The 12,351-nt window shown below is 47.0% G+C and overlaps 1 protein-coding gene across 2 annotated transcripts in view; it reads right to left on the reverse strand.

Moving 5' to 3' along the window:
- LOC106609608 (exocyst complex component 4) overlaps nucleotides 1-12,351 on the reverse strand; it is a 260,309-nt gene that overhangs the window by 185,341 nt on the left and 62,617 nt on the right. For both annotated transcript variants that reach the window (XM_045722267.2, XM_045722266.2), the window contains exon 8: nucleotides 2,288-2,433. In XM_045722267.2, coding sequence (XP_045578223.1) covers nucleotides 2,288-2,433 — 146 coding nt within the window. The remainder of the gene's footprint in view (nucleotides 1-2,287; nucleotides 2,434-12,351) is intronic.

Genomic DNA, 12,351 nt, shown 5'->3' on the forward strand with positions numbered 1-12,351 from the left:
TTACTCTAGCCTGGTCCTAGATGTGTTTGTGCCGTCACTCTAGCCTGGTCCCAGATGTGTTTCTGCCGTTACTCTAGCCTGGTCCTAGATGTGTTTGTGCCGTCACTCTAGCCTGGTCCTAGATGTGTTTGTGCCATCACTCTAGCCTGGTCCTAGATGTGTTTGTGCCGTTACTGTAGCCTGGTCCTAGATGTGTTTGTGCCATCACTCTAGCCTGGTCCCAGATGTGTTTGTGCCGTTACTCTAGCCTGGTCCTAGATGTGTTTGTGCCATCACTCTAGCCTGGTTCCAGATGCGATTGTGCCGTCGTCACTCTAGCCTGGTTCCAGATGCGTTTCTGCTGTCTTGCCAACTCCTATGGTCATTGTCACGCCTTAGCCAAACCGATCAGGGACTAGACTACTTACTGTCACTCCTACTCAGAGACCCAGTCCTTACACTACAGAGATCAGCAGTTAACACCTAGAGCTACTACTACAGGTCTGCCTTGTGGTTGGGGTACATAACGTAAAGTTGCATGGTTTTGAAATGGTTCCAGTTAGATACTGCAACAGCCTGAATCAGCACACTAACACTATAGACATCCCTACTACACACTAACACTATAGACATCCCTACTGCACACTAACACTATAGACATCCCTACTGCACACTAACACTATAGACATCCCTACTGCACACTAACACTATAGACATCCCTACTGCACACTAACACTATAGACATCCCTACTGCACACTAACACTATAGACATCCTTACTGCACACTAACACTATAGACATCCCTACTGCACACTAACACTATAGACATCCCTACTGCACACTAACACTATAGACATCCCTACTGCACACTAACACTATAGACATCCCTACTGCACACTAACACTATAGACATCCCTACTGCACACTAACACTATAGACATCCCTACTGCACACTAACACTATAGACATCCCTACTGCACACTAACACTATAGACATCCTTACTGCACACTAACACTATAGACATCCCTACTGTACACTAACACTATAGACATCCTTACTGCACACTAACACTATAGACATCCCTACTGCACACTAACACTATAGACATCCCTACTGCACACTAACACTATAGACATCCTTACTGCACACTAACACTATAGACATCCCTACTGTACACTAACACTATAGACATCCTTACTGCACACTAACACTATAGACATCCCTACTGCACACTAACACTATAGACATCCCTACTGCACACTAACACTATAGACATCCTTACTGCACACTAACACTATAGACATCCCTACTGCACACTAACACTATAGACATCCCTACTGCACACTAACACTATAGACATCCCTACTGCACACTAACACTATAGACATCCTTACTGCACACTAACACTATAGACATCCTTACTGCACACTAACACTATAGACATCCCTACTGCACACTAACACTATAGACATCCCTACTGCACACTAACACTATAGACATCCCTACTGCACACTAACACTATAGACATCCCTACTGCACACTAACACTATAGAAATCCTTACTGCACACTAACACTATAGACATCCCTACTGTACACTAACACTATAGACATCCTTACTGCACACTAACACTATAGACATCCCTACTGCACACTAACACTATAGAATCCCTACGCACACTAACACTATAGACATCCCTACTGCACACTAACACTATAGACATCCCTACTGCACACTAACACTATAGACATCCCTACTGCACACTAACACTATAGACATCCCTACTGCACACTAACACTATAGACATCCCTACTGCACACTAACACTATAGACATCCCTACTGCACACTAACACTATAGACATCCCTACTGCACACTAACACTATAGACATCCCTACTGCACACTAACACTATAGACATCCCTACTGCACACTAACACTATAGACATCCCTACTGCACACTAACACTATAGACATCCCTACTGCACACTAACACTATAGACATCCCTACTGCACACTAACACTATAGACATCCCTACTGCACACTAACACTATAGACATCCCTACTGCACACTAACACTATAGACATCCCTACTGCACACTAATACTATAGACATCCCTACTGCACACTAACCTGGTTCTGTTAGGGTTCTGAAGTGTAGGGGCCATCTTCCCCCTTTCCTTGACTAAAAAAGCACTTTCAAAGGACATTCTCCATCAAGCATGTTTTATAGTACAGGAGTAGGCTTAATCTAGGTCTGGTAAAACTGGCCCTCAATGCTCAAGGTTTTTAGCCTGTCTGTGTCTTACTTGAAGAGGGACTGCTTGGCACGTTGGGGTTTCTTCTTGGCGAAGAAGGCTGCGAACTCGCTGCCAGTGCTGGCGTAGGTGAGCTGGGCAGAGGGCTCGGCAGCACTTTTAGTGTTCTTCACATCCAGGTAGTCCATCAACAGAACCTAGAGAACATTGACATTTTAGTAATTTAGCCAAGACTTGTGTACTTACTTAGATTTAGGAGACACTCTGGGAGCGACTTCCAATAAACGCATTCCACTAAGTTAAGTAAAACAATACATATTACATGTCAATGACAACTCAATGACAGAGGGCTCAAGTTCTTTGTTTTCCAAGTTAGGATTCACCCAACGGAGTGGAGTATAGAGCAACAGTCATCACTGTGAGAGGTGACAATCTAGGCTCATCTACGATCCTCCAAGAACACCACACCACACAACTAACATACATATTATGATGTCAGTTCATGTATGTAATAGCATTATGTCATATAATACATTGAACATAAGGAATTATGTTGTCAGCAGAACAAATAACTGATTATGTCATCGAGGTTAACACAGCAATCCACGAAAGAGTTCCGGCGAGTCATCAAAATATCACATCCCCCATTTCTAAGTCCGTCTGCATATTTAAAACCCACTCCATCCATGTCTCATCAACGATCATAAATACCTTATACAGATGTAACAACAACCCCAGACTGACAGATATTGAAGATGTCGGGTAAGGAAGTTAACTTTGCTCATTGTCTTCCCCCAGTATCTCCCCATCTCTCTCTCTCTCTCCCCGGGACTACATATGTTCTGAATTAGCCTCCCATTCCTAATGGCTTCATCATTTAGCAGGGCAATTTGCCCGTGTCGTTGTAATTCTGACCCGCGTAGCGTCGTGGCGGGGCGGCCCAAAGTGGGGCGAGAGTAATGCTGGAGCAGATGGAAATACAGTCGACCTGTAATGATGTCATTACTGCTGGAGAGAAGACCCCCATCACCACGGAGGGAAGACTTCAGCACACACACTAGTGTGAGCAAACTGGCATGGACACACAGACACACACACGCCGACCCATTACACAGACACACTTTTTCCCTTCTCTCCCCCTCTGGAAGCCATCACTCAGGCCCCCCTGCCACCCCTGCCCTCCAGCGACACCGTGCAAGCCTAGCAGAGAGCGCTAATCCTGTCAGCGTATTAATTACTAATGACCATGTGATCTGCTGATGGAGCGTGGCCCACTACCTAACCCGGGAGACTTAATTAAATGCCGGCGTTAGGCTGATGAAGGGGCTCCGACCCTAATATATTGCATTAGAGGGAGTAAACTTGAAGCAATTAACCACACCAATAGGACCGCCCGCCGGACGGACGGACGGACGGACGGACGGCCGGACTGAGAGAGGGTATGAACAGGACAGATGAGAGAGGGTATGAACAGGACAGATGAGAGAGGGTATGAACAGGACAGATGAGAGAGGGTATGACAGGACAGATGAGAGAGGGTATGAACAGGACAGATGAGAGAGGGAGAGGGTATGAACAGGACAGATGAGAGAGGGAGAGGGTATGAACAGAACAGATGAGAGAGGGAGAGGGTATGAACAGAACAGATGAGAGAGGGAGAGGGTATGAACAGAACAGATGAGAGAGGGAAAGGGTATGAACAGAACAGATGAGAGAGAGAGAGGGTATGAACAGGACAGATGAGAGAGGGAGAGGGTATGAACAGGACAGATGGAGGGAGAGGGTATGAACAGGACAGATGAGAGAGGGAGAGGGTATGAACAGAACAGATGAGGAGAGGGTATGAACAGGACAGATGAGAGAGGGAGAGGGTATGAACAGGACAGATGAGAGAGGGAGAGGGTATGAACAGAACAGATGAGAGAGGGAGAGGGTATGAACAGGACAGATGAGAGAGGGAGAGGGTATGAACAGAACAGATGAGAGAGAGAGGGTATGAACAGGACAGATGGAGAGGGTATGAACAGGACAGATGAGAGAGGGAGAGGGTATGAACAGGACAGATGAGAGAGGGAGAGGGTATTAACAGGACAGATGAGAGAGGGAGAGGGTATGAACAGGACAGATGAGAGAGGGAGAGGGTATGAACAGGACAGATGAGAGAGGGAGAGGGTATGAACAGGACAGATGAGAGAGGGAGAGGGTATGAACAGGACAGATGAGAGAGAGAGAGAGAGGGTATGAACAGGACAGATGCGAGAGGGTATGAACAGGACAGATGAGAGAGGGAGAGGGTATGAACAGAACAGATGAGAGAGGGAGAGGGTATGAACAGGACAGATGAGAGAGGGTATGAACAGGACAGATGAGAGAGGGTATGAACAGGACAGATGAGAGAGGGTATGAACAGGACAGATGAGAGAGGGTATGAACAGGACAGATGAGAGAGGGTATGAACAGGACAGATGGGAGAGGGTATGAACAGAACAGATGAGAGAGGGAGAGGGTATGAACAGGACAGATGAGAGAGGGAGAGGGTATGAACAGGACAGATGAGAGAGTGAGAGGGTATGAACAGGACAGATAAGAAGGGGAGAGGGAATGAACAGGACAGATGAGAGAGGGTATGAACAGGACAGATAAGAGAGGGTATGAACAGGACAGATGGGAGAGGGTATGAACAGAACAGATGAGAGAGGGAGAGGGTATGAACAGGACAGATGAGAGAGGGAGAGGGTATGAACAGGACAGATGAGAGAGGGAGAGGGTATGAACAGGACAGATGGGAGAGGGAGAGGGTATGAACCGGACAGATGGGAGAGGGTATGAACAGGACAGATGGGAGAGGGTATGAACAGGACAGATGAGAGAGGGAGAGGGTATGAACAGGACAGATGAGAGAGGGAGAGGGTATGAACAGGACAGATGAGAGAGGGAGAGGGTATGAACAGGACAGATGAGAGAGGGAGAGGGTATGAACAGGACAGATGAGAGAGGGAGAGGGTATGAACAGGACAGATGACAGAGGGGGAATGAGAATAAGCGATATCCCCTGTGAGATAACGTTTGAAAGGAGATCAGATGGTGGTTTCCCCTGACTTGCTAGGACTATCACAGATTACTGTGAAATAGACACAAATGTATTTTTGGAAATTCATGACAGGATCACAAACATGTGTTTACCTTTTTTTTTATATATATAGAGAGTGCATTTCAATCACAGATAAAAACAGCGGGTTACTTATTTCAGAAAGGACAGGTGGGAGGTTAGTCGGGGAGGATGGGTGGCCATATAACGAGAGCGTCTAGCAACCCAAACAAATCACGTTATGAACAACTTTAGCATTTTAGCTAATTAGCAACAACTTACTACTTTTTAACTACTTAGCTAGGATGCTAGTTAACCCTAAACCTAACCCTTTAACTACTTAGCTAGAATGTTACCTAATCCTAACCTTAACCCCTAGTCCAGCTAACGTTAGCTACCTAGCTAGCCTAGCTAACATTAGCTGACAAGCTAACTTTAGACAAATTGGGATTTGTGTAATGTACACAGATGTGTTATGTAGAAAGAAAATAATGTAATACACACAAAGTGCGTCATGAAGAAAATGAAATGACCTCTGAAGACGACATCAAATGTATGGTATGAGACTGGCCCCCGACACAGCCTCTGCCGCCCTGCCGCCTCTGCCAGCCACGCAACAGCCTACTGCAAACAGCCTACTGCAAACTCCGGCTCAAAGCACAATGGACATGGAGGAGAGCAGAGGATCAGAATAGTATCAGTTAAATCAGAAATATGTGCTTGACAATGCCTCTGAAATGTCCTGAAATGTGGCAAGACTGGGGATTATTATATTAATCCTTGCATTGAGTCTGTAGGTGGGTGTGTGGCTTTTGTGAGGGTTTAAAAATATTTACTTCCACCTGATAAACTTGCCCATTGATAATGTCAATAAAAAGTTACTGTGACAGAAATAATTGTGTAAATTATGCAAAGTATTGTGCAAAGTACTGACAGAAATATGTCAAGATTAGGTGTGTAAGTTTCTGGCAGCTGAGCCCCTACAACGGTGCCTTGGAAAACCCCTCCAACACTTTGTCAAAGTCTCTGTTGCCTAGGCAACAGGTGGACTGTCGGTCATCCATGACTTGGTTATTTTACACTTAAACTACACCTCAACGGACAAGTGATGCTATCATCTTCAATATTTAACATTTTCACTATATAGATAACTTTACAGAGTATGTTGAAAGCCTATGGAAATAAAAGTTGGCAAAATGAGAAGGAGTAAAAAGCAACCAACAGGTAGGCTGTTTAGCTATAGCTGGCTAGCTAGCTTCTCCAGGTTACTCCAGTCAAGACAGGCACTGTTACATGGGATGATAAATAACACCTTGGCTGCTACAAGTTAGCTGGTCTTGGCTGTAGCAGAGTTGCCTTGGGTACTGCAACTTTTTCCATCTCCCTCTATCTGCTCTCCCATTTCACTGGCCCTCCAAAATGTAAGTAAAAATAACATGGATTGCGAATAGCCGGATATCCAACAAATATGTCAATTGTGAAATTATTTCAAACCCCAACCCGAGTGTGTGTGTGCATGCGTGCATGTGTGTGTGCATAAATGCCCAGATGGGCGGTAGTTTTGATTGTTTGACGGTAACTGTGGTGTGTGTGTAGGAGAGAGGTGTTTTGGGCGTTAGGCTCGAGGTGCGACATGGGGCGCTCATGGGATTCAAATCACCTTTATTCCAGCAACAATAACATCTCATTCCAAACACCTATCTCCTCAAACATATTAGGTCTTATTACCATCATCATTACCCTAACAGACCTCACAGAGAGGCAAAGAGACAAGGATAGGAAGGTTGGCTGCTGCTCTCAAGAGAAACGGAAATTAGGATTGGAGAGAGAGGAGAGAATGCTCGGGAGAGCAGAGGAGAGACTGCTAGGGACAGGAGAGGAGAGAATGCTTGGGACAGGAGAGGAGAGAATGTTGGGACAGGAGAGGAGAGAATGCTAGGGAGAGCAGAGAGGAGAGAATGCTCGGCACAGGAGAGGAGAGGAGAGAATGCTCGGCACAGGAGAGGAGAGGAGAGAATGCTCGGCACAGGAGAGGAGAGAATGCTCGGGACAGGAGAGGAGAGAATGCTCGGGACAGGAGAGGAGAGAATGCTCGGGACAGGAGCAGGCAGGAGAATTCTTGGGAGCAGGCAGGGGAGGAGAATGCTGGGTGGGAGCGGGGAGGAGAATGCTGGGGTGGGAGCAGGGAGAGGAGATCGCTAGGGAGAGGAGAACGCTAGGGAGAGGAGAACGCTGGGGGGGCGCTAGGGAGAGGAGACGCATGGGGGGCGCTAGGGAGAGGAGAATGCTAGGGAGAGGAGAATGCTAGGGAGAGGAGAATGCTAGGGAGAGGAGAATGCTATGGAGAGGAGAATGCTAGGGAGAGGAGAATGCTATGGAGAGGAGGAGAGACCAGAGGGGAAAAAGGGAGAGAGGAACAGAATGGGAGAGAGAAGGAGTTGCGAGGACATTGGTCACAAGCGACTAAGGGAAGACGAACAACAAAATTATCACAGCTGACAAAACATGAGCGCCCCGTGTCGCACCTCGAGCCTAACGCTATAACAGAGGCCAGAGCTTGCTAGTCTCACATTCCCAAACACATAGGCCTACGCACACAAAACACACACACACACACACACACACACACACACACATACTCAATATGTAGCCTACACACACACACACACAGACCAGAGGCCCAGCGCTCATCGAAGACAACAGCAACAAGGTGGAACAGAGACAAAGCAGAGCCTTGCTAACTACACCAACAAAACACAACATCGATGCACACGGAGCTGCATGTGAATGCAAACCAGAGCAGAGTACACGTCTCTGCTCCACATCAAACAACCGTAATGACTGTGAATGCAATTAATGCTCCTGAAAGCATTTCTGAAAACAACAAAATAATGAATGTGTTTCATGGCTTGAATGCTATGCATCTTATGCTCCCTCCGTCCGACGTAGCGCTAATCTCCGCTAATAACATCCAATGGATTTAAAGTCTGGTTCATGTTTGAGTTGAGTGATAAAGGCTACACTGTTCTCTAATGTAGCCATTAGCCAAGCTGTTGATGAAGCTAAGCCACTGACTGACGAGCCAGTAACTGGAAGTCTACAGGTATAACAGCATACGCTAGAGTGCCGGAAGTCTTCCAATCACTGCGCTTCCAGTCATCATGCTAACGCTATTTAGCGTTGGCTCGTGACACTACCTTTAACTTCCTTCATACTGCACGCAGAGACATAAAAATGGTATTCACAAGTTCATCTGACTCTGGGCAAGTAGAAAAACGCCTCATATAGATTTAGCATTGCACTAATATATCCTAGTTGTGCCACTGACATACAGTAGCCACTGAAGTAGCCAAGCAAACAAAGCCAAGCATGTAGCCTAGTGACTGAAGTCCCGATGGATGACACATGACAGTGTTCCATTATTGGAGCGTGGGAGCCGGGTCGGACTCTACTGACCCCTACCAAACAGGCGTCATGGTACGGCCCCAGATTGGGCCAGCAGTAAAGAAATTAGATTGTCACCATTGGGAACTTGTACTGTGACCTTCACAGGGGTGACTGGCTGACTGACGAACACTTTGAAACCCCCATGGCTAGCTGCCACTCCACTCTGAAGAAGGAGAGATGAGATGTGAGGCCGCACTTCAAGAGAGGGACGTTTTAACACACAGCAAATCAATATTCATGGCCGTGTACCAAGAAAGATCATTGGGAAATGGGTAGCGAATAAAACCGCTGAGAAACTGCAAATCGCTCTTCACACCAGATAATAAACTGAGCCCGGAGTTCATGGATGGTGAGTGTGTGTGTTTGACACACACACACACTTTGATAACCGAGTGTTGGCCACCATTTTCAGCTCCCCCACACAAAGACAACCACTATGTTAGCCATTGTTCCTCTATACACTCGAGTGACTTGGGTCTGGTCCCAAAACTAAATCAGCCCGCTGGGCTGCAGTTAGTGCCTGTTCTCTCAGGAGAAAAGGCATTATGGACGTGTGCCACTGTCGTTCATTACCAGCAGCGAAGCCAACCTCCCAACCTGCATTTCCTTTGTGCTGGGAGAGGAAGTGTGTGTGTCTTAATGAGCAGGATACACGGGGCTTTGTTGGGTCTATTACAGTAGTCCTGAAGAATCAGTCTAATTAACCAACACAGCCCACTGAAGAGGTTCCAGGAGTACACCTGTGGTGGGATGGCTGAGGAGTCCATTAAAGGGGTTCCAGGAGAACACCTGTGGTGGGATGGCTGAGGAGTCCATTAAAGGGGTTCCAGGAGAACACCTGTGGTGGGATGGCTGAGGATTCCATTAAAGGGATTCCAGGAGAACACCTGTGGTGGGATGGCTGAGGAGTCCATAAAAGGGATTCCAGGAGAACACCTGTGGTGGGATGGCTGAGGAGTCCATTAAAGGGGTTCCAGGAGAACACCTGTGGTGGGATGGCTGAGGAGTCCATTAAAGGGATTCCAGGAGAACACCTGTGGTGGGATGGCTGAGGAGTCCATTAAAGGGGTTCCAGGAGAACACCTGTGGTGGGATGGCTGAGGAGTCCATTAAAGAGATTCCAGGAGTACACCTGTGGTGGGATGGCTGAGGAGTCCATTAAATGGGTTCCAGGAGAACACCTGTGGTGGGATGGCTGAGGAGTCCATTAAAGGGATTCCAGGAGAACACCTGTGGTGGGATGGCTGAGGAGTCCATTAAATGGGTTCCAGGAGAACACCTGTGGTGGGATGGCTGAGGAGTCCATTAAAGGGGTTCCAGGAGAACACCTGTGGTGGGATGGCTGAGGATTCCATTAAAGGGATTCCAGGAGAACACCTGTGGTGGGATGGCTGAGGAGTCCATAAAAGGGATTCCAGGAGAACACCTGTGGTGGGATGGCTGAGGAGTCCATTAAAGGGGTTCCAGGAGAACACCTGTGGTGGGATGGCTGAGGAGTCCATTAAAGGGATTCCAGGAGAACACCTGTGGTGGGATGGCTGAGGAGTCCATTAAAGGGGTTCCAGGAGAACACCTGTGGTGGGATGGCTGAGGAGTCCATTAAAGAGATTCCAGGAGTACACCTGTGGTGGGATGGCTGAGGAGTCCATTAAATGGGTTCCAGGAGAACACCTGTGGTGGGATGGCTGAGGAGTCCATTAAAGGGATTCCAGGAGAACACCTGTGGTGGGATGGCTGAGGAGTCCATTAAAGGGGTTCCAGGAGAACACCTGTGGTGGGATGGCTGAGGAGTCCATTAAAGGGGTTCCAGGAGAACACCTGTGGTGGGATGGCTGAGGAGTCCATTAAAGAGGTTCCAGGAGAACACCTGTGGTGGGATGGCTGAGGAGTCCATTAAAGAGGTTCCAGGAGAACACCTGTGGTGGGATGGCTGAGGAGTCCATAAAAGGGATTCCAGGAGAACACCTGTGGTGGGATGGCTGAGGAGTCCATAAAAGGGATTCTAGGAGAACACCTGTGGTGGGATGGCTGAGGAGTCCATTAAAGGGATTCCAGGAGAACACCTGTGGTGGGATGGCTGAGGAGTTCATAAAAGGGATTCCAGGAGAACACCTGTGGTGGGATGGCTGAGGAGTCCATTAAAGGGATTCCAGGAGAACACCTGTGGTGGGATGGCTGAGGAGTCCATAAAAGGGATTCCAGGAGAACACCTGTGGTGGGATGGCTGAGGAGTCCATTAAAGGGGTTCCAGGAGAACACCTGTGGTGGGATGGCAGAGGAGTCCATTAAAGGATAATAAAGAAATAAACAGGACTCTGTGTCCTTTGACTTCCTTTCTGTCCATCAAAGTCGTCCGAGACCGGAATCAATGAGCTCTTTGATTGTTTCGCTCTTCTGCTTCTCCCTCACGACTTGTGGGAACTTTGTGAACTTTACTAGTGAAATCCATTCTTTTAGGAATGGAGTCCCCCTAGACGCATGTTTTTGTTGAAAATGTATTGATTGATATCTCAGCTGGTGGCTTCGAGTGAAAGCCCCAAAAATTGCCTTGGGCACGAAAAGATTTTACTTCCTGACTTGACCTTCCAACAACCTTAGAACATTCAGAGAAAAGCTTTGTCCAGCTCTTTCCCCTCTGGACTGGACCACTGCGGACCTTCAAGGTGTCCCAACTGGACCGTACTACTTTTCATCATCCCTCTGAAGGCTTTGACAAAGAAACATCGCTACAGGCAGCCTGTTGCATTTCATTCCTCTTGTTGTCCTTGCTCTGTCCCAAAGCAGTTTGACTTTTTTTTGGACTGAAGAGACATAGAAAGAGGAAAAACATCAATAGCAAGTCTAAGCAAGCATGGCTCTGGCAATGGGTCTACATGGATTCCATGCTCTTACACAAATGAATAATATGACTCTTCTGTATTGCAACGCCTTGACCGTTGAGAGCAAAACACACACACACATACCTGTACTCGCATACACACAATTCAGATAAGCAATGTTTAAAGGAGAACATGCTGTGCATCTACAAGAGAACGGGAAACTATAAAGCATACCGTCAGATTAGAATAATTAGCTTTAAAATCTCCCTTCTCTCAAACACAAAAGGTGGGGCGATGATGGAATTTCGACACAATCAATATACTAGCTTCACCGCGCCCCCAGTAATATGTAAATATGACACGTCGGGGTGGATGGGTGGGGTAGGATTACAGTGAAATAGTGACATGTTGATTAAAACGTTAGGAAAGAAACACAGCAATGTCTCTGCGCATCATATTTAATTAAAACAGATCATTGTCGTCCGGCTGCTGTTTCCCTGGCAGTTCAATTTGCCTTGTTTTCACTTGGCTGACAAGCCGTGAGGAAGGCTTGCATATTTAACTCCTTCACATACTATTTTATATATTTCTATACTTTGAACATACGCTTCTCCTTTGTCTCGGCTAATCTCTGGCTGTGCTATGATTTATTCAGTGTGGTTCGGCCCCAGCCACAGGCCCTCACCGTGTCAATAGAAAAGGAGGAGAGTATTCATTACTACAGCTGCAACGTGTCATAGAAGCTTATCTTTCAGCTGGGC

Source organism: Salmo salar, chromosome 07 (genome assembly GCF_965601325.2).
Source record: "Salmo salar chromosome 07, fSalSal1, whole genome shotgun sequence".
Taxonomy (NCBI): Eukaryota; Metazoa; Chordata; class Actinopteri; order Salmoniformes; family Salmonidae; genus Salmo; species Salmo salar.